Source organism: Portunus trituberculatus, chromosome 46 (genome assembly GCF_017591435.1).
Source record: "Portunus trituberculatus isolate SZX2019 chromosome 46, ASM1759143v1, whole genome shotgun sequence".
In the NCBI taxonomy this organism is placed as follows: domain Eukaryota; kingdom Metazoa; phylum Arthropoda; class Malacostraca; order Decapoda; family Portunidae; genus Portunus; species Portunus trituberculatus.
The window spans coordinates 6,002,956-6,025,455 of record NC_059300.1 but is presented as its reverse complement, the minus strand read 5'-3'; the positions used below and the strand labels follow the sequence as shown (position 1 = coordinate 6,025,455).

Here is a 22,500-nt window from a genome sequence, read left to right as displayed (position 1 = left end):
CACACTTACCTTTATTCCTCCCTGCCTCGCTTACCCTTTCCTTCTTTTTGCCTTTAATATTTTTCGCCTTTCCTCCTCCCTTCCCATCACCTCTAACACATTTCACCTTTCATTTTCTTTTTTTTTTCTTTTCCGTCTCTCTCATGTCTCTTCCTTTCGTCTCTGATCTCTCTCTCTCTCTCTCTCTCTCTCTCTCTCTCTCTCTCTCTCTCTCTCTCTCTCTCTCTCTCTCTCTCTCTCTCTCTCTCTCTCTCTCTCTCTCTCTCTCTCTCTCTCTCTCTCTCTCTCTCTCTCTCTCTCTCTCTCTCTCTCTCTCTCTCTCTCTCTCTCTCTCTCCCCACCGTCGCCTGTTTGCCTCTCTTTCTCTCTAACTCTCTGCCTCTCTTCGCCACGCTAAGCTGAGCAGACAACACACGCCTCCTTCCCTGCTCCTCGTGGCTAAACTGTTGCTTATACTCCCGCTTCTTACTCCTCCTTGTCTCTGTGTCTCTGTCTTGTCTTGCGTACTCGCGGCGGCAGTGGATGTCATGGTGGTAGGATATTACGGATAGGTTATTGTTTCTCGTGGTGTGTTGAGTCATTTGAGTGGTGAGACGTTGTGAGTAGACAAGTATAGTTTTCTTGGTATACGTCGGACTGTGTGTTGTGAGGAGTTGCTACACAAAAGGTTGGTTCTAAAGGTCTAAACGAAGCAAAGTAAAGCAAGGCACGTGTGAAAGATCGTCTTGCTTCTTTGTTTCTTTCACCAGGGACAGGGACGGACGCCTTGCTTGGATCCTGCAGCGTTGCGTGACGGTGGCTTCTTTCTTCACACACACACACACACACACACACACACACACACACACACACACACACACACACACACAGAGAGAGAGAGAGAGAGAGAGGAGGAGGAGGAGATATAATGGAAATTGATGAAAATAAGAACAAATAACAAAGAAGACGAAAAGACGATAGGAAAATAATGCATAATGGGGGAGGAAGTGAAGTGAAGAGAATGATGGAATGAAGCTGACAAGATAAAACAAACACGGAAGAGGAGAAGGGACAGAGAAGTGGCGTGGAAGAAGAGAGGATAAGTGAGACAGAAAGAGACGGAACAGCGAGAGAGAGAGAGAGAGAGAGAGAGAGAGAGAGAGAGAGAGAGAGAGAGATTAGAAAGTATAATAGGTCTTTAGGAAACTGAGGACAAAGGAGGCGAGAAGGTAACACGAAGAAACAAAGAAAGAATAACGATAATAAAAGTTAAAACCACAACAATAAGGGAAAATGCGAAATACGAAATAAAAAACAAGTTATGAACAAAGAAAAATAGGAAAATGTACACGAAACAAAATCTAAAACAAAGAAAGAAAGAAAGAAGAGGAAAAACATTACAACAAGAAGAAGAAGAAGAAGAAGAAGAAGAAGAAGAAAGAAAAGCAATAACGAAGTGAAAAAAAAAATGGTGATAAACAAGACGAGTGGAAATAGATGAAGAAGAAATGGGAAATAGAAAGAAAATGAAGATGACAAGAAACTGAAGATTGTCAATAATACAGTAAAGAGAGAGAGAGAGAGAGAGAGAGAGAGAGAGAGAGAGAGAGAGAGTGTGTGTATTATAAGTAGGAAAAGTAAAAAAAAAAAATAGGAAAAATAAGAAGAAATGAAGAGAAAAGAGACGAAGAAGGGAAATGAGAGAGAGAGAGAGAGAGAGAGAGAGAGAGAGAGAGAGAGAGAGAGAGAGAGAGAGAGAGAGAGTTACGTATTCACCATGTCTTTGTATATTTCTGCTTATCATCATCATCATTCCATCTTCTTATGTATTCCAGATCTTTATCACCATCTTTATTCCTCTATTTATCTTTCTCTCCCTTCTTCCCTTTCATTTTCTTGTCTATCTGTGTATTTCATTTATCAATCCTATCATTTCATTTCTATCCACATTTTTTTTTTCTCGTTCTTTTCCATCTCCCTTTTATCTGAACCCTCTTGTCTTGTCTGTCTGTATGTTTGTCTGTCAGTCTGTCATGTAATCACCCGTCCACCCATCTATTTGTCTGTCTTTCTGTCGCTTTGTCCCTCTGTGCGTGCGTCTGTCAGCCTGGCCGCAGAGAGAGAGAGAGAGAGAGAGAGGCGTAGGTGAGCGGAAGTCACGTGCAAAACAGACAACTCTCCCAGTGTGAATCATCAACAGCCACTCTCTCTCTCTCTCTCTCTCTCTCTCTCTCTCTCTCTCTCTCTCTCTCTCTCTCTCTCTCTCTCTCTCTCTCTCGCTGCTTATCCGCTTGTATGCTTCACTGTGTGTTTGCCTATTTGTTTTCTATCAGTCCGCCGATCTCTCTCTCTCTCTCTCTCTCTCTCTCTCTCTCTCTCTCTCTCTCTCTCTCTCTCTCTCTCTCTCTCTCTCTCTCTCTCTCTCTCTCTCTCTCTCTCTCTCTCTCTTTCTTCGATTTAACTTCTTTCCTTGCTAAAAGCATTCAACAGCTGCTTGAGAGAGAGAGAGAGAGAGAGAGAGAGAGAGAGAGAGAGAGAGAGAGAGAGAGAGAGAGACGTTGCAGGAAGTCTTAATGAAAGAGGAAGAACGAAGATGACTTGGAAGAAGATGATGATGATGAGAGGGAGGAGGAGGAGGAGGAGGAGGAAAAGGAGGAGGAGGAGGAGGAGGAGGAGGACTAGAAAGAAGGAGGAGGATTGATGGCAGGAGAGAGAGAAAATGAAGGAGAGAGGCGGAGGTGGAAGAACTGAAAGAAGAGAAAAAAAAAACAGGAGAGACAAGACGAAGGCGAGAATCACGTAAGAGAGAGAGAGAGAGAGAGAGAGAGAGAGAGAGAGAGAGAGAGAGAGAGAGAGAGAGAGAGAGAGAATTAAACAGGAAACACTAACAAAGGAACACCCATCAGAAAAAAAATATATAAAGCTCTGAAAGAAAAAAAAAAGAAATACATAGCAAGAGAGAGAGAGAGAGAGAGAGAGAGAGAGAGAGAGAGAGAGAGAGTCAGTCTATTAATCTCTTAAAGGTGTTTGCAGGTAGCGTGGGTTGATCAGGGTCATATTGTAACTAGAAGACCCGGCAAGCAATATTTTGTGAACGAAACCTGACAACATCCTCAACTGTGAGTGTGTGTGTGTGTGTGTGTGTGTGTGTGTGTGTGTGTGTGGGTGGGTGGGTGGGGGGGTGTGTGGGTGAAAGAAAGGGTAAAAAATTAATGGGGGAATCAGTTTGGATGAGTTAATGTGTGAATGAAAGGATGGGGAATGGTGAGGAGGGGAGTTATATTATGTAAAGGAGAGAAGGTGAGGGTGAGGGGAAGAGGGAATGATGGGTTTAGAGGGGTTCAGAGGGAAGGGTATAGGGGTCAGTAAAGAAAGAGAGGGAATGGTAATGGCAGAGAGAGAGAGAGAGAGAGAGAGAGACTGGTGTGTGTCACGTGGTGTGTTTATCAGTCACCAGGCTCCGGAACTGGTGATCGATCCTGTTCTCTCTCTCTCTCTCTCTCTCTCTCTCTCTCTCTCCACAACAGCGGTTCTACATATTTTCTTCTACCCTCTAATCATTCCCTCCCCACTTCATTCCCTCCCTCCATTCCTTCCTCCTTCCTTCCCTCCTTCCTTCCCTCCCACGCCCTTCATTCCTTTCATGCCTCCACCCCTCCATTCCTTTTTTCTTTTCCATCCCTCAACCTCTACATTCCTTCCCTCCTTCCCCCACCTTCCCTCTTTCCTTTCCTCTGTCTCTCTCTCTCTCTCCCTCCTCCCCTTCCATTCCTTCCCTCAATTCTTGCTTTTCCTCCCCCATTCCTTCTCTGGGAGTCAAACATTAAAGAGGCATTTCCTGACTGGTGTTTTTGTAATCTTCTTTACATGTTATTATAACTCCCGCTTATATGTGTGTGTGTGTGTGTGTGTGTGTGTGTGTAAAGTAAAGTAAGTAAAATAAACAGTGTGTGTGTGTGTGTGTGTGTGTGTGTGTGTGTGTGTGTGTGTGTGTGTGTGTGTGTGTGTGTGTGTGTGTGTGTAAGGACGATAACTGACATAGAAGGATTAAGTAAAGGGAGGGAAGGAAGGGAGAAAGAAAGGAAAGAGGGGAAAGAGGTAAAGAAAGAAAAGAAGGAAAGGGAGAGAATAGGACAGAGAGAGAGAGAGAGAGAGAGAGAGAGAGAGAGAGAGAGAGAGGGGGGGAGGGAGGAAAGGGAACTGCACAATAACAATCTTGAAGTAATTTCCGCGGTTAAGTGGCTCACCCTCAAAGTGTCCATGAGAGAGAGAGAGAGAGAGAGAGAGAGAGAGAGAGAGAGAGAGAGAGAGAGAGAGAAAGTGATTGACTGACATGAAACGACTTTATTTACTGAAGAGTCAGATGAAATGCTCTTTTTCTGCCTGCTAGAGATGTATTGTCTGCAGGAAGTGAGAGAGAGAGAGAGAGAGAGAGAGAGAGAGAGAGAGAGAGAGAGGGGTTAGGATGCAAGCAAAATGGACATAAGGGAATCTGTTGTGATGAAAATAAAGATTCCTTTTATATCCTTTTCCGGTTAGGTCCTCCTCCTCCTCCTCCTCCTCCTCCTCCTCCTCCTCCTCCTCCTCCTCCTCCTCCTCCTCCTCCTCCTCCTCCTCCTCCTCCTCCTTATTTTTCTTCTCTCCTTCCCTTCTCCTTTCCATTTGTTCTTCCCTTATTTTTCTTTCCTTTTGTGCATTCTCTCTCTCTCTCTCTCTCTCTCTCTCTCTCTCTCTCTCTCTCTCTCTCTCTCTCTCTCTCTCTCTCTCTCTCTCTCTCTCTCTCTCTCTCTCTCTCTCTCTCTCTCTCTCTCTCTCTCTCTCTCTCTCTCTCTCTCTCTCTCTCTCTCTCTCTCTCTCTTCCATTTTCATGCTCTCTCTCTCCTTCGCCTTCCTCTCTTTGTCTTTTCTTTTCTTTTCTCTTCATTTCTCTCTATCTCTCTTCTTTGTCTTCTTTATCTATTATGAATCATTTATCAACTTCTGTTCCAGCTTTCTTTCTCTTTGTTTTCCTTTGCATCTTTTTTTTTCTTTTTATTTCCTTCGTTATTGCCATCGTCTCCTCCTTCATTCTCCTTTTCACCGTTTATCTTATTTTATTGCTTTACTTCTCCGTCATCACTCCTGCATGAGCCTGTCTTCAATCTCTCTCTCTCTCTCTCTCTCTCCTCCTCATCCTCATCCTCCTCCTCCTCCTCCTTCTCCTCCTCCTCCTCAAAATCTCTTCTCCTTCATTGCCTCCTACTTGTCCTCCCCTTCCCTTTTATCTCACAATCCCCTTTCCTTCCCCTTCAACTTAGCCACCTGTCCTCTCTCCACTTATCTCCTTCCCTTCTCATCCTTTCCCCTCCTCCCTTCCCTTCCTTCCTCTCCTCTCTCTCCCCTCACTTAACCAACCACCTTACCCCTCCTTCCTCCTCCATGCCCTCTCCCCTTACAGTTATCCTTCTTCCCTCCTCCTCCTCCTACTCCTCCAACTCCTCCTGCTCCTCCTCCTCCTCCTCCTCCTCCTACTCTTAAACCTATCCCTTTCTTCCCCTCACTAATAGTTCCCCTTCTTCTTCTTCTTCTTCTCCTTCTTCAGATCCTTCTCATCCTCTTCAGGAAATGACGAAACTTTGTAAGACAGGTGCAGGTGTATGCTCTCTCTCTCTCTCTCTCTCTCTCTCTCTCTCTCTCTCTCTCTCTCTCTCTCTCTCTCGCTGAACCGCAGAATGACCTACACGTAATGACAAGTTACGTAATGTTTAGGTAATTATATTTGTGTGTGTGTGTGTGTGTGTGTGTGTGTGTGTGTGTGTGTGTGTGTGTGTGTGTAAGTGAAATTGGCGGCCTTCATAGTTTTTTTTTTAGTTTTATATATATATTTTTTATTTCAGTTGTGTTGTGTCTTACGTCAATAATATAGTTTTTTTTTTTTTCCATTACAGCATTTTTCCTCTGTAGTTTGAGATGGTGTTAGGTTATTGTCTGAGTTAATTTGTCATCTTTGTAGTGTATTTTGCCGCATTTATCACGTACTTTTTTTTTTTTATCACCAGGATCGGCTCTGTACTTCAGCTGTCTAGTATTTCATGTTCTTTAACCCCTTCAGTACTGAGACGCATTTTTACCACGAGGTTTGGGTGCGATTAGGTGATTTTATTGACATTAGGAAGGGCCGATGGAGGTCAGAAGATTAATGGCCAGGGTTTTCACTATTTTAATCCTCACATAGGTTTCTGAAGCTGTATAAAACCACCCAGTATTAGACAGAATAAATATGAAAACATGTCATGGTACTGAAGAGGTTTATGGACTGCAGTTTAATTTAAGTGGTTTGTATATATATTATCGTTCCCCTTTTAGCTTAGCATCTTATATAGCATGTAATATGTAGAGTGTCACATGTGGTCAATCAACTATATGTATCTGTGTGTGTATGGGCGGCGGGAGATTAGGGCGGCTGGATGACGTGCGTGAATTAATAGCCACTCCCTGTTTATGTGGATTTAAACACCCGCACATTTTCCAATGCCTATTCCGGTCCTCTGATTGGCCACGTACGTACAACTCAGCTGCCTCTGTATACGGATAAGTGAACTCTCTCTCTCTCTCTCTCTCTCTCTCTCTCTCTCTCTCTCTCTCTCTCTCTCTCTCTCTCTCTCTCTCTCTCTCTCTCTCTCTCTCTCTTTCTCTTTCTCTTTCTCTCTCTCTCTCTCTCTCCGCCAACACACGGGTTATGGTCGCACTGCACACATAGAACAGTGAATGGCACACTTGATATGCAATGACACCCTGGCTGGTAAGTGACTGGCAGGCAATAGGGAGTGCACACTTTGCTCTATACTGTGTTGGAGTTAAGAAGCCGCAATAAGTTAACATACCTAGTGTGCTCCCATTTCATTTTCCCTGTACCTGCCTTGCCTACCACCCCTTTGAACCAGTTTGCGAGAGAGAGAGAGAGAGAGAGAGAGAGAGAGAGACTTTCACATAGATACTCTGTTAGTTTACGTGGACTGCTGTGTTGTGAGGCCAGCATGTTACCTCCTTCATTGTCTCCCCTGTGTTTACCCGAGGCAGGCAGGCTATATAGTGGTTTTGTTGTATTTCCCCTCCTTTTCCCTGCGTGTGTGATGGTTTTGCTCACTGGTTATGTATGGGCTGGAGCGGAGAAAGCGACTGTGTGCAACCTGGTCCACTCACGCAAATGTAAAAATCAAAGGCGGTACTGTTATGTGCATTTAACAGAGTAGCCACACACACACACACACACACACACACACACACACACACACACACACACACACACACACACACACACACACACACACACACACACACACACACACACACACGGAGGATTAGCAGTGTTTGTTGGAGTCACAGAGAAGCTTTCATGCACACACTCGTCTGATCTGTGTTACCTTCCGCCGTTTCTCTCTCTGCATCTCTCAGGACTTCAACAAACCTCTCTCTCTCTCTCTCTCTCTCTCTCTCTCTCTCTCTCTCTCTCTCTCTCTCTCTCTCTCTCTCTCTCTCTCTCTCTCTCTCACTCTCTCTGGTTGTTTTGAGATTTTGCATCCTATTTCTGCCCTGAAAAAATATTCACACACACACACACACACACACACACACACACACACACACACACACACACACACACACACACACACACACACACACACACACACACACACACACACACACACACACACACACATCACCTTCGCACTGTTCTGAATGACTGCAGTACAATATCAGTTCGGCGTCTCTTGAAGGCTTATCTGCTCTAATTTCTGAATATATAAACAAGTCTTTTTTCTTAGATAAGAGTGATAGCGGAGGATTTATCATCGGGTAGAGTGTTGTGTCTGAAGGAGGGAGGAGGAGAAGGAACGTTGCCGTGACTGAGTGGAGAAGTTTGGTGGAGGAGAAGGAAGCATGTAAGAAAAAGAAAAATGAGAGAGAGAGAGAGAGAGAGAGAGAGAGAGAGAGAGAGAGAGAGAGAGAGAGAGAGAGAGAGAGAGAGACGGGGTGAGTAAGCTGATATTCAAGCAGGCAAACAGACAGATAGACGCAGAGGCAGACATAGATAAGGGTTAGACAGACAGACAGATAGACAGACAGACAGACAGACAGACAGAGATCAGGTTTGGTTATGACTCCAAAACAAGGTCATTTGACACAAAATATATAAAGGGAAAGGAAAAAAGGAAAGGGTGAAATTCTTTGAAATAACGTAAAACAAGACCCAGAGAATGATGGGAAAAATTATGTGTCATCATACAATTTCCAATAAAAATTTACCTCTAACATTTATGCACCACCTAAAAGAAAAAAAAAAGAAGATAAAAAAAAGCTTGCCTGCACACGAATGTTTATCTGAAAACCACAGAAACTTACCACGAGCGATTTTTGCAAAAGAGAGGCAAGATCCAGTGGTGAATATTGTATATATATATATATATATATATATATATATATATATATATATATATATATATATATATATATATATATATATATATATATATAAAAGAAATTCATACGTATCATCTTATATTCTTGAAATTTTATTGTGTCGTAGTACTACAAAATGTCAAGACTTAGTATATACTCCTTAAATATGAAAAAAAAAAAAAAAAAAAATTCGTACCCTTCATCTTATATTCTTGAAATTTATTGTGTCTTAGTACTACAAAATGTCAAGGCTTAGTATGTACTCCTTAAATCCTCTTATCTCTCATAAAGACGTACCGAATTCTAATGCTTGTCTTTTATGTTTGTTTTGAATCTACTGTCTAATAGTACGTACCAAAATCAAAAAGACCTTATTATATATATTTGTTTGTCATTGTTTATCTGCACTAGAAAATTCTACTGTCTTATTTTATATGTTACTTGTATCATATATCTGATAATGCTACTTTTAAGGCCCTCCACCATACCCCTACCCACCTTCCTTTCTGTATTCGGTTGGCAGCCCTGTCATTACTTGATCAGGATGGTGTACTCCCTCGCTGCCGCGCCTCCACCTCCTAATGACACCCGCAGGACTCAGACAAGGCTTCCAGTTCGTTGTGCAGCAGACACCTCATTATCAGCCACTCACACGCTAAGCTGACCACTACGTACATTTTTAGTTCTATTTCTGTAGGTAATGCTGATGCGAAACACGATTTAGAGGCGTCTGACTTACTCGTTTGGATTTAATCGTAAATAAGTTATTTCTTCTTTGGTTTTTTTTATGCTTTTATTTCACGTATTTTAATGTCTTTCCCTCTATTCTTGCTTATTTATTTTCTTGTTGAGTTTTCTTTCTCTTTCCATCTTTCCTCCATTTTTCTTTCTGTATTTTTTTCTTGCATATTAGCTTTGAATGGTCGAGCTGCACACTACTTCCTCGGAGGCCTGAAGGCGGCGCAGTCAGGTTGATTTATTCATCTATTCATTCATATTTTAGTGACGTCTGTAGCTCATGCCTCCAGCCGGTGCACCCCGATACATTAGATGATAGGGAGAACGTGGGAACCTGAAACCACGCAGTTACCACAGAAAAATGAATGGTTTCCAGCTGGATTCCAACCTGGAGCCTCGTGCATCGCCTATTGTGATTGCTTTTCCTCGTGTAATATGTAAGGTGTTCAAGGCGGAGTCAAAGTCAAACTAATTTATTGCCACACAATATTATTACAACATGAAAGTAGATAAGGTACTTACAAGGCACGGTCTGCCAAGATAGAAGACAGACAGAGGCAAAATGAAATAAAAAAAAAATGTTTGTCATCAAGAAAAAATAAGAGTAAGACTATTATAAAATCAAATCAGCAAAAGTCCTTCCCGTATTCTACACCTGGTATTCACTTAGGAATATGATAAAAAGAATATAGTGCAGAAGGCCAGCTGATATACGCAAGGCTGCTTCTCAACATCACTATGACCACTGTGTGACTATTGTGGTGCTCTTTGAACCATACGTAATGTTGGCGTTCTTTCATGGAGATAGAGTGAATGTGTTGAACGAAACTAAATCCTAAAAAGCGAAACTTGTTTATGATAATGTGCAGGTGTTGGAGAGACGGTTAAAAAATGCTGTTGTCTGTCTGTCTCTATGTCAGAGATCTCGTAGGGAAGTGAGCATTTGTTTGTTAAAGATATCTTGCTGCAATTAGCATACATATATTCCTTCTTTTTTACCCTATTATTCTGCATTTAAGTTTGGCGGGAGGTGTGTTCACCATGGCGGCACTCCCACCAACAATATAAGTATGTAATAAATCACGCTGCCATTGAGGAGTGTGTTGCTTTGGCGCCATAATGGGAACCTCTCTCTCACTGACGGGAAGACCTTAACTGGGAACACAGGGCGGGGAAGCAGGGCTTTGACGCCTAGGGAGGAGCAGGTGAGCTGGTGAGCAGGTGAAATGGGAAGAGGTGGTGGTGTTGGTGGTGGTGGTATTGAGGCATTTTGAACCGGACAGACAGACGGAGATCAGATATAGTTATAACGCCAAAACGCTAAGATTACATAACGCAAAATGTGAAAATGAATGAAGATAACTGGAAACAAGTAAGTGTAAGGTGGATGTGTTGGTGGTGGAGTGAGGCATCCTGAGTCAGGCTGGCGGGTGTGAATAGTGAGTATCTGATGAATATCGCGCCATTGCGTCACTCGGGACCGGCCTTGGTATGTGTCAGATGCAGAGGGCCTCGCTTTTCGGTTCCATGTGTGAATAAGCGGAGTGTTTCCTTCTTGTATATTTACTCAGAAAGATAATCAGACATCGATAATATTTGTTTTCCCATCAGAGGCTTAATCTTGAAAAGGAGGAACTGTCCTGCCTTCAGTAGCATTATTATTGTTATCATTCGTCTGGCCTACGCAGGGACTTCTCCAGGGTAACGTGGCCGCCAGGTGATGAGGCGATTGCAGGTAATTGATGTGTAATGTTACGTCACTCGTTCTCACACTCCACCTCCCTGTTTTACAAATGGCAAATCGGCCTCTACTAGTTTTTATGCACTAGATTATCATTATTTTTTTTTTTACCAGTGTAAAGGCGACTTGTTGTGAGTTTTATTGTGCAGTGGTTCCCAAACACTTAGTGAGTGCGTACCTGTCCTGGCTTTAGTGACAGGTGATGTGGTACTTTCTCATTTTACCTTTGATTTGCTGGGGTTTTTTTTATCATTATTATCCAGTGGTTCTCAGACACTTAGTGAGTGCCTATGTACTTGTCTGGGATTAGAGTGGTAGGTGATATAACATTACCTCAGTGCATACCTTTCGTGTTATTTTTGCTTACCTGCGCACTAATAAAGATACAATGATTTCATGACCTTATGCTGTGGGGACTACTTCTCTATTCTTGCTGATACAGTGTTAGCTTAGTATAAACCTTTCGTATTACCATTGTTTACCTTTCCAGTGCTAAAATCAGAGATGCATTGAGTTTATACTGCATGGTGATTATTTCCCTGACCCGCTGTGCAAAGCCAGGACAAACACTGTAGGAGAATCGGTCGTCAGAGAGCTATTCCTGTGATATTCCTGTCATTTACATGTGATGGGTGTTATTAGAATGGAAACATCGCCCTCATTTCCCAACCTGTCGAACTATTTTGCCTGCAGCGGATTTCTGAACCATTAACGATACTTAATTGGTAGAGCAGCTCGTGTATACTGACGAGGCCATGTGACTTCCACCTCCACCACCACCACCACCACCACCTCGCAGCAGCAAGCTTTCCAGAAATAAGTGTTAGTATTGGCATCACTTTACGACCTCGCAGTACAGAAGCGTGACAGCGTACATGTGAAAATCCTCTCCATTTGTGATAGCGGTGCAAGTAGCTCAGTCTGAGAATCCCTGGTCTAGTGGAAAGGATGAGGGGAGGACATGGTGTTAGGTTAATGTGTGTGTGTGTGTGTAGGATGTAAGGCACACGCGCACAGGTGTTTGTTTCATGAAGAGTAGGAACGAACGAGTATTTGGAATGGTCTAGTTTGAAGTGAAAACACGACCCAGTTATTCTCTTCCATGTACGAGGCGCACATATCTAGACACACACACACACACACACACACACACACACACACACACACACACACACACACACACACACACACACACACACACACACACACACACACACACACACACACACACACCAGCCACCCGCCTCCCTTCACAGTCTAATTACCTCGCACCCTCTCCACGCCCACTCACCCACCCATCCACCCACTCCCTCCTCTCAGCCATCCCGCCCGCCCGCCGGCATTATGCAGCGTGTTATAATGCCTCTTTTATCTTGTTTTATTGCTGTATCGTCCTTTCTTTCCACTTATGTATGCTTTCTTCACTGAGACCTCTTGTAAATATTGAAGCTGGATAGTAATAATAGTAGTAGTAGTAATAGTAGTAGTAGTAGTAGTAGTAGTAGTAGTAGTAAGTTATCCAATTATACTAGACAATACCTAAATAATAAGAATAAAGATACTGGAGAGCGATATTAATTGACTGGTATAATTGAAAAGAAGAAAAAGAAGAATGAGGTCACACAAAGACGCACTAACTAGAATACAAGCTTACATCAATATTAAACTTGCATAGAAAACAGCAACAATACTGAGAACCACTTAGTGAGGCGGGGACACCTTACCTGGTACCTGTGCGTGTATTATGAGGCAGATATGCATGTGAAGTGAGGTGAAGTTAGGTGAGGTGCGTGCTTCTCCCCTCTTCTCCCCTCTTCCTCTCTATTCCTCTCCCCCTTCGCTAAGTACCCGACAAATGACACTGCTTTCAAGGTCACTGCGGCGGCTGGTGGTTTTAATGTGAGTGTGGCATTTGAGAGAGTAATGGAACGACCAGGGACGACTCGGCTCTTGTGTTTGTCAGGCTGTGTCCGCCAAGGTTATTTTTATCAAGTTAATTACGTACGTTGCCTTCTTTATCCAGCCGCGAGGAGGGAGTGGTTTGTGGAGAGATGAGTCTTTGTGTGTGTGTGTGTGTGTGTGTGTGTGTGTGTGTGTGTGTGTGTGTGTGTGTGTGTGGTTAGTGGTGGTTATTGAAATTTGCTTCCTTCCTTCTTTCTTGCTCCCCTTTATTTTCTTGTTTTCTTTTGGATGTATTTCTATTTCTTTTTAGTTTGATCTCATTTTGTTATTTATTTTCTGTCGTTTTTTTTTTATCTTTTCTCCTCCCATCCATGGTCTCTTTTTCTTCTCCCATTCAGTTTTCTTCTAACTTTCCTCTATCCCGCTTCTTTTCTATTCCTTCCTGTTATTTTTCTCTCCTTTTTTTCCTTTACTCTTCCACCTCTTCTGTTTCTTTCTTTCCTATACTCTCTTCCTCATTTTTCTTATTCCTCCCTTTTATATTGTTTTTTCCTCTTCTCCTCTTTTCTTTCACTTTACTTTTATTTTCCATCCTTATCCTTATCTTTATATTTTTCTCTTTTATCATGTCTTCCCCACCTTTCTTTAGTTACTTTCTTATTCATCTCCCATCTTTACTCTATCCTTCTCCTCTCGCCTCTCTTCTGCCCACCACCCTATCATGTCTCATAACCTCATATTTTCATATTTTCTGCACATTCCTTCACTTTTTCCTGTAGCCGCTGTCCTTACACGCTCTCATATTTTCCTTTCTTGTCATTGTCTTAGATTATTTCTGTATCTTTTGTTTTCAGTAAGTTCCCTGTTCGTTGTTTCCCTTTTTTTCTATGACTGCTTGTTCTTTTTCCTTGCTGCTTTTTTCCTTTCTTTTTTTTTAGCTTTTGTCTTTTTTTAACAGTTTTTTTTCTCTCTTTCTTTTACGTAACATTTTCCCACCCTCCTGTTTCCTTCCTGCCTTAACTTTTCTGTTGCTGTTCATTTCTATTTATCACTTCTTCATGTTTCCCTTTTGTATTTTTTTTTTTTATATCTGCCTTGTCACTTTTTTTCTTTATATTTGTATTGGACATCTTTTCATCCTTCTCTTCTTTTCGTTCTCTTTGTTGCTGTGTTTCTTTTCTTTTTGTACAACACTCCCCACCCTTCTTGTCTTTTGCTTATCATTTCTATTTTTTTACATTCCTTCCCTCCTTTTCCTTCTTTTGTATCTAGTGGACTAATATGTATCTTTCTGTATATATAGCATTTCGCTCTTGTCTTATCGTTCCTTCCCTTCTGTCTTGCATCTCTCACTATCTCCTAAAAAGAAACACACAGATCTCTTTCACGGATTTTTTTTTTCATTATTTTCCTTCTTCCGTGTCTCTTGCTTCTTAAAGATTAGGTAAAATTTACGCTCATATACCGAAGATTGAATGTGTTGGTATTGTCCTTTTTTTTCTGTTATCAAAAGTCTATGTTGGATATTACTGGGTTCCTGGTGTTAGCTTAATAAGAGACCTGACCACCAGTAGCAAACACAACTACGTATACCCGACTAATGATCTGCGTGCGACATTTAAATGAAACTATAATGAAAGAACAAACATTTAACATTACGATCCATACGTAGAAGGTACATAAGGGCATTTGTTTATTCCTAATAAAAAATTAACAAGAACTCGTCATCTTCAACGAGAACATACCTAAATGAGCCCGATTCATCATCTACGTGGCCTTTGGAAACAGTCGTAATGAGAGCTAGGACGCAGCGTTTCACAGAACCATCCACATGTAGAAAATGCGTAAGGGTGATAGTCTAGCAAGTCCTCTGCACCATTAAGATATACATCAAAGCTACAAAGTGTTTTTTTCTTCTTTTATGCTTCTGGCATTAGTAATAATTCTGCACCATTAATAGCAATATCACCCGTATGAACCCGTCTCAGTCTTTAACCCCTTCAGTACTAAGACGCATTTTTACCATGAGTTTTGTGTACGATTAGACGATTCTATTGACATTGGGAACGGTCTGTGGTGGTCAGAAAATTAATAGCCATAGTCTTCCCTATTTCAATCCCTCATGTAAATCTGAAGCTATAAAATCACCATAAAATAAGCAGAATGAATATGGAAATACGTCATGGCACTGAAGAGGTCAGGGCCTTTGAAAATAGTCATAATAGGAAGACAAAGAATATAAGTCATCGTTAGCAAGTGAGTATACTGGAGTCTGCTGGCTGGTGGTCGTGTCCCGTGTTCCGTGTCGCGTGGTGGTGTGGCGAGGGCCGCTGCAGGTGCCGGGCCTTCCTCTCGAGTGTTGGATTCAGAGATGAAGTTTAAAGATCGCAATTTGCGGCTAACTGAGGAGGATCAGATTCACGACTTCAACGTGATGTGATTATGATTAAGTAGTGTGTGTGTATGTGTGTTTGTGTGTGTGTGTGTGTGTGTGTGTGTGTGTGTGTGTGTGTGTGTGTGTGTGTGTGTGTGTGTGTGTGTGTGTGTGTTGCATGTGTATACGCGCGCATTGTTGCTTACCTGTGTGTGAAGGTAAAAGATTGAGTTACATCATTGTTGTTCTCTCTCTCTCTCTCTCTCTCTCTCTCTCTCTCTCTCTCTCTCTCTCTCTCTCTCTCTCTCTCTCTCTCTCTCTCTCTCTCTCTCTCTCTCTCTCTCTCCATCCCCCTCTCCATCACCATCCCCCTCTCCCTCCCTCTCCCCCTTCCCCTCCTCCGTCCCTCCCTCCCTCTTTCCCCTCTATATCATTCTATCATCTCACACTAATATTAAATCTACGCTCCAGACACGTGACTTCTGAAGGCTGTCTGTCTGTCGCGTGTCTCGCATTACAACAGTCCCAAGGTGTTGCTGAGTGTAGCGTGAAAGATCGAGTGTCAGAGAGAGAGAGAGAGAGAGAGAGATTGTTGGGAGGAGAGTTTACTGTGTTGCTTAGTTTGTTTGTTCATTAGAGAAGAAAAAAGTGAAAGGATGTCTCGAATGTAAGAATTTTTGTTGTAATTATCATGGTTTAGGTTGTTATTGTTGTTGCTGATTTTTTTTTTTTTTTTTTTTTTTTTGAGATTTGTTGTTGTTAGTTGTTGCTTTATTAGTAGATTTAGTAGTAGTCGTTAGTGATGTTGTTGCACTTGTAATTATTGTTACTATTACTGCTGCTACTACTACTACTACTACTACTACTACTACTACTACTACTACTACTACTACTACTACTACTACTACTACTACTACTACTACTACTACTACTACTACTACTACTACTACTACTACTACTACTACTAATAATAATAATAATAATAACAACAACAACAACAATAAAAATAATAATAATAATAATACCACCACTATCACCTGATATGCACCTGGTCATATATGTTACAGATAAAATAAACCAAACAAACTCCAGCTGGCCTTGGTATCACATCTCTGATCCTTGAGGCGCGAGACAGAAGGCGTTATTTGTACCATTGCGTCACAACTCGCTGCTCTGATACCTTATCGCGTCCGTAGCCTCGGAGTCAGTGTATTTCCCGCTGCATTCCTGCCGGGACGTGTTATAGGTGCAGGTGAGAGCGAAGACTTAGTACCCTGCTCTGAAACACCTCTACGCGGCACCTCCTCTGTACATTCAAAAACCTAGAATTGAAGTTACATTTTTCTTTAAGATGTTTTTTTTTTTAGTTCTGGTGAGAGATGAACAAAATTTCTACATTATAAAAAGAAGAACTAGTCTTGAGAACCCTGATAATCATCTCTGTGGCCTTTGAAAATTGTCGTTGTGAGACAGTTAAGCGTTTGTGAATACGGGACTCTTTGTTATGGAGTGGTGAGTATAGCTAGGTGTGGGGCTGTGTGGTGATGTGATAGCGTGATGAGGCGAGGGTGTGGCGTGACATGAAATGACATTGCGGGAAGAGGTCAGTCAGGCCACGGCGGGGTGGAATGCAGGGTGGTTTTAGTGAGCAGGACGAAGCAGGGGGAGTGGTAGGAGGAAATCGATGAGTAGGAGGGAAGCAGACTGGCAGCAGACTAAGTTTTAAGCCAAGGAACGTTACTGACTATCTGAAATTCTCTCTCTCTCTCTCTCTCTCTCTCTCTCTCTCTCTCTCTCTCTCTCTCTCTCTCTCTCTCTCTCTCTCTCTCTCTCTCTCTCTCTCTCTCTCTCTCTCTCTCTCTCTCTCTCGTATGATCCCGAAGTCATATGAAACGTACATAAGATCTAAAGCAGCTGTAAGATACAATTTTGTCCTGTCCTGTGTCACGCAACTTTCTCTAACTCATCTGTCAGCAAATGAGCAGGAGGAGGCGGAACGGGAGGCGGTAGCAACAGCGGGAAGAGGAATCAGGAACGGGAGAATGTAATAAAGAGATATCAGAGAACAAAGAACAGGGAGGAGGTGGTAACGGCGGGAAGAGGAATTTGGAACGAGAGAATGAAAGGGATGAATGAACCAAAGAAAAAAAGAACAGGGAGGAGGTAGTAACAGCGGGAAGAGGAATCAAGAACAAAGGGAAGAGATAGGAACGGGATGAAACAAAGAAAAAAGAACAGGGTAGTAACAACGGGAAGAGGAATCAAGAACGGGAGGATGTAACAGAAAGAAGAGATGGGAACGGGAGGAGCTGATGAGAACAAAGAACAGGGAGTAGGAACAGGTAAACAGATATACAAGAACACGAGAACACACGAAGCGAAGAACATTTTAAAGTGAGAAACAGGTACTTGAAGCCAAAATTGAATGAAACGTGACGGGGAAGACGAGACAGGAAGTTGAGACGAGAGTACAGAATTGCAGGTGTGTTTTCTGTTCATCTATCAGTGTCTCTCAATTTCTCTCTCTCTCTCTCTCTCTCTCTCTCTCTCTCTCTCTCTCTCTCTCTCTCTCTCTCTCTCTCTCTCTCTCTCTCTCTCTCTCTCTCTCCCTTTCGTCGCTTCTGTCCTTATGAGCTTCTTCACTTCCATCACCACCACCACCAACACCACCACCACCATCGTCGTCGTCGTCATCATCATCATCATCATCATCATCATCATCATCATGCCAACCCGTGCTTCGCCCCTTCGCTCCTTCTGCATGGGAATGATTTTATTACCTGAAAAAGGGAAGGAAGGAGGGAGGGATTAACTGTTTAGCCTCTCTCTCTCTCTCTCTCTCTCTCTCTCTCTCTCTCTCTCTCTCTCTCTCTCTCTCTCTCTCTCTCTCTCTCTCTCTCTCTCTCTCTCTCTCTCTCTCTCTCTCTCTCTCTGAGCAACTTCTTCACTCAATTCCTTTCGGTTTTCTAATTGTCTTCCTTTTTTTCTTCTTTCTTTCTTTCCTTTTTTCTTCCTTTCATTCCTTCTTTCTTTCTTTTTCTCATTTTATTTTATTCGTCGTTGTCGTCGTCGTCGTTGTTGTTGTTGTTGTTGCTGCTGTTCTCCTTCTTTTGTTCTTGTTTATATTCTTGATCTTGCTTTTCTTTTTCTTCTTGTTTTTGTTTCTTCTCTTCTTCTCCTCCTCCTCCTCCTCCTCCTCCTCCTCCTCCTCCTCCTCCTCCATCTCTTACTTTACCTCTAATAGTGGGGCTTACTTGCAAACAGCATCGTGAAGGCCGTTAGGTCTGCTGCTGTGTAGACTTCCTTATGTATTTCTCCTCCTGCTCCATCTCCTTACCATTGCACCTTGTTCTCCCGGTGCAACTCTAGCGGGAGAATTCCAACACGCTGTCAAGTTCTGATCACCTAACAAAGATACAGAGAGAGAGAGAGAGAGAGAGAGAGAGAGAGTTTACGATTCAACATAAAGCTTATCTAAACGTAAAGGACAGAAATTTAGCCAGGATAGGTTTAAAGAAATATATGTATATAAATAAAGGAAATGTATTAGTGTTCCATGAGGTTTTGTTAGGGCGGGAATTGATGTGTTGGAGGAAGATAAGACTTTACTTTGGAGATAAGGTATAAAAGTGTTTTTAGTTTAATGATCTCGAGAAAAAAAAATGTACTCCAACACCACAAAATTTGAAAGTTATAATTAGGTACACTGTTTAGGATTTTTTTTTTTTTTCTCAGGGTATGTTTTTCATTACTACTTTCCTTGTTTTCTATCGCGATTTCATTTTACAAGTCGAAGTTGATACAATGATAAAGGAAAATATCGCTTCTTTTCTTTTATTTGTATTTCCTCTTCTCTCTTTTCATTCCTTTTGTGAATTCTCTTGTTAATTTCTCAAAGCTCATTTTGATTTTAACTCTACAACATTAGTTTCTCTACAATTTATCAGGATTCCTTTTGGTTCCTTTCTAATCATGTTCCTTTGGTCTGTTTTCTTTCCCCGCTCTCCTCCTCCTATTGTAAACTTCGCTGTTCATTTCTGTCCTCGTTTTCTTTCTCCTTCCTTCTTCGCCAGCCATGTCTTCTCTCATCGGAGGCTGTTCTTGTCTCAGTGTCCTCGTGTCCTCCTTGACATGACTGTCCTCTGCTGCTGGAGGGAACAAGGATGGGGAGGAAGGAAAGGCTGTGAAGGGAGCTGATGGGAAGAGTAATTTATCAGAGAGAGAGAGAGAGAGAGAGAGAGGATGTTGATGGCTAGGAAGGAAAGTGTATTTTGTGATAGAGAAGATGAAGTGAGCTGAGTCGGGGTGATGGTGGTGGTAGTGATGGTGAGGGAAAGGAAAGGACAGCGACAACCTTGAGGGAATGGAGGGGAGGGGCAGGGATGGGTGGTGGGCGGGGTGTTACTGTGTGTGGAGGAGGAGGGAGAGACACGGAAGGAGAAAAGAAAGGAGGACGAATACTTGTACTGTTCTCGTTGTTATTCCAGACAGACGCCGTGGGTCGACCGACGCCTACCTGTCTTAATGCTCTCCCCTTCTCTTCCCTCTTCTCCTCCCCCTTCTCCCATCCTCTTCTCTTCTCTTCCCTTCACTTCCATCCCTTCGTCACCATCTACCTTTTTAGTTATTCAATCTGCGTCTACTCAATTTTTTTCTCTCTTTCTCGTTCATGTCTTCATTTCAACTCAGTCCTCTTGTCCTCTTGTGTTCTTTCTTCTTCTCTCAAATCAACTCCTATGTTCATCCATCTCTCCTTTGTTTCGTTATCTTTCCAGCTCACTAAATCAATCTCTCTAGTTCAGCGTGTAAGAGTACTGACAAAAATAAACCTAATGAAAGATGTAAGAAGTGTCCAAACGCTCACCAGCATTCTTATATGAAAATGTATTGCCAATCACACCTCCCCACGATGAATGCACTACTTCTGGTCCGGTCAGAGAGAGATTAAGCAACGCTGTAACTGATTAGAATTTGATGTGTAACCTAAACACGTATTGCAAGTCATTTACAGATTAGAAGATAGAGAGATTTATGGATGAAGATGATAGATGGAAGTAAGGAAGTACATTTCATACAGAGACTGCCACGTTAGGCCTGTTGGCTTCTTGCATCTTTTCTTACATTCTTATATTCATTCGTATGTTGGTCTCTCTTCCTCTAACCTTGCGCCACTTATGGAAAGCTTTCGTGCCGTCCTCCACAGACTTCACTTGCATACTTATTCCTATCAATGTCAATTGTAAAGAGAGTTGTAGCGAGGCAGACGGAAGGCCGAGGCAGCTTGCATTATACCGGCAGTCACCTTAACCTGGATGCAAAGGACGTGTGTTCCAGCCTCGTCATGGTTACTGCGGTCTTCAGGCTCGAAGTGATAGTGTTATTATTTTGGAGGACTTGTGTGAGTGCCTGCTGTGATAAGGGTCAGTGACTCGGCGTCTTTGCTCTCTCTCTCTCTCTTTCTTTCTGATAATGATTGGGATACTAATAATGATGGGCGCGCGCGTGTGTCTGTGTGTGTGTGTGTGTGTGTGTGTGTGTGTGTGTGTGTGTGTGTGTGTGTGTGTGTGTGTGTGTTAGCTGGTTGTGCATACGTACATAGCTGAAATACGTAAACACGGTTTGACATAAATCCTGTAGTCCTGTTTTAGTATAAATATTTATTATTATTATTGTCATCATTATTATTATCATTATTATTATTATTATTGTTATTATTATTATTATTATTATTATTATTATTATTATTACTATTATTATTATTATTTTGTCATCATCATTATAAAAATTATAATCATCATTATTATTGTTGTTGTTACTCTAGTATTATTATCACCACCACCACCACCACCACCACCATCACCACCACCACCACCATCATCATCATCATCATCATCATCATCATCATCATTACCACCACCACCATCACCACTACCACCACCACTATCATTATCATCATCATCATCATTACCACCACCACCTCCACCACCACCACCACCACTACTCAGCCATCCTTGTCATCATCACTGTTATGACTTCTAGCGCCATACGTGACTACCGCTATCCTCCCTGTCCTTGGTGGTGCCAGTGCTGCATCACGCCCTTAAGCCTCAAGTGGCGGTGCTAAGGTGTGCCTTGTGAGTCACCGGCGCAGGGGACTGGGTGCCGACTCTGGGCGGGGCAGTGTTGTTAGCTTGAAACATATGACTACGAATAAATAATAGATATGCTTGAAGAGAGAGTGTTTTTTTTCTTTCTTTTTTTTTCAAAGAGGTTGATAATGCGGATAACAGAGATCTTGACTGAGATAAAAAAAAGATCTGTTTCTTTGGCTTGAGATAAATGCAGTGGCTGACTAAGCATGTCGAGGATATTTTTGATTTTCTCTCTTTTTTCTGTATCAAATCTAAGAGTTTGATGATAATGAGGAGAACAGAGACCTGGCTGGAGAACACGGGCTCAGGGTACTGGTTGACTTATTATTATTAGTTTGAAATTGATGAATACGAGTTAATGATAGCTATGCGTAGAGAAGGTAGTTGTTTCTTGTACATATTCCTTTCGTGCAACAAAGTCATGGCTACTGATGATAAATAGGAGGAGTATCAATGTCTTGTTGCCAACACAAGATAGAAAGTTTGACTGGATTAGCCTGAAACTGATGAACACGAGTAAATGACTGATATGCATGAAGAAGGTGGTGGTTTTGTCCTGCAGTGACGTCATAGATGGTAATAATGTAGCGAAAAAGAACAGAGGCAATTGGCTATACGAGATGGAAATGTAGTAGCCGATAGACACACGTAAAGAAGACAGGGGGGAGCTTTTGTTTATCTCTTGCAGTAAACTCATGGAGACTGGTGATGTAAAAAAAAGTGAATAAATAAATAGAAAGTTAATAAAAAAAGAAAGGAGAACGAGGAAAAGAGAGATCATACACTCGTTGGTTTTGGAGAGAGAGAGTGAGGTGTAGGAGATAACAGATGAGAGATCGAGTAGTGTTTACAAAGAGGGTACATGGGAACTGATAAGGGTGAAGGGATAAAGAAAGATACTGTAATGAGTAACTCGAGAGAAATACACCATAATTAACTTCTTCTTTTTATTCCCCTCTGCAGAATGAAAGATAAAAGTGCAGTCTGAGGAAGCTTGACGCCATTTTTTACCTTCCCCCACCACCACGGCTTCTACCACGCTCCCCGTCATTGCCACCACCACCATCGCCTCCCTCACCGCCACCCCTACCCCCACCACCACCACGGGCGCCAGAAGTGATGGTCATGGACGTTGCTAAGACTCACAACTCGACGCCTCCTCCAGGTAAGTGTGT

At 42.2% G+C, this 22,500-nt stretch overlaps 1 protein-coding gene across 6 annotated transcripts in view; it reads left to right on the top strand.

The window, feature by feature from the left end:
* Positions 1–22,500, top strand: part of LOC123519919 — a 99,448-nt gene that overhangs the window by 53,149 nt on the left and 23,799 nt on the right. For 2 of the 6 annotated variants that reach the window (XM_045281616.1, XM_045281617.1), the window contains exon 3: positions 22,289–22,490. In XM_045281616.1, the coding sequence (XP_045137551.1) occupies positions 22,445–22,490 (46 nt within the window). In that variant the 5' untranslated portion in view covers positions 22,289–22,444. Of the gene's footprint in view, positions 1–16,353; positions 16,482–16,541; positions 16,686–17,048; positions 17,656–22,288; positions 22,491–22,500 lie in introns of those variants that run through there. The other 4 variants (XM_045281620.1, XM_045281621.1, XM_045281618.1 and 1 more) reach the window with 4 other exon arrangements.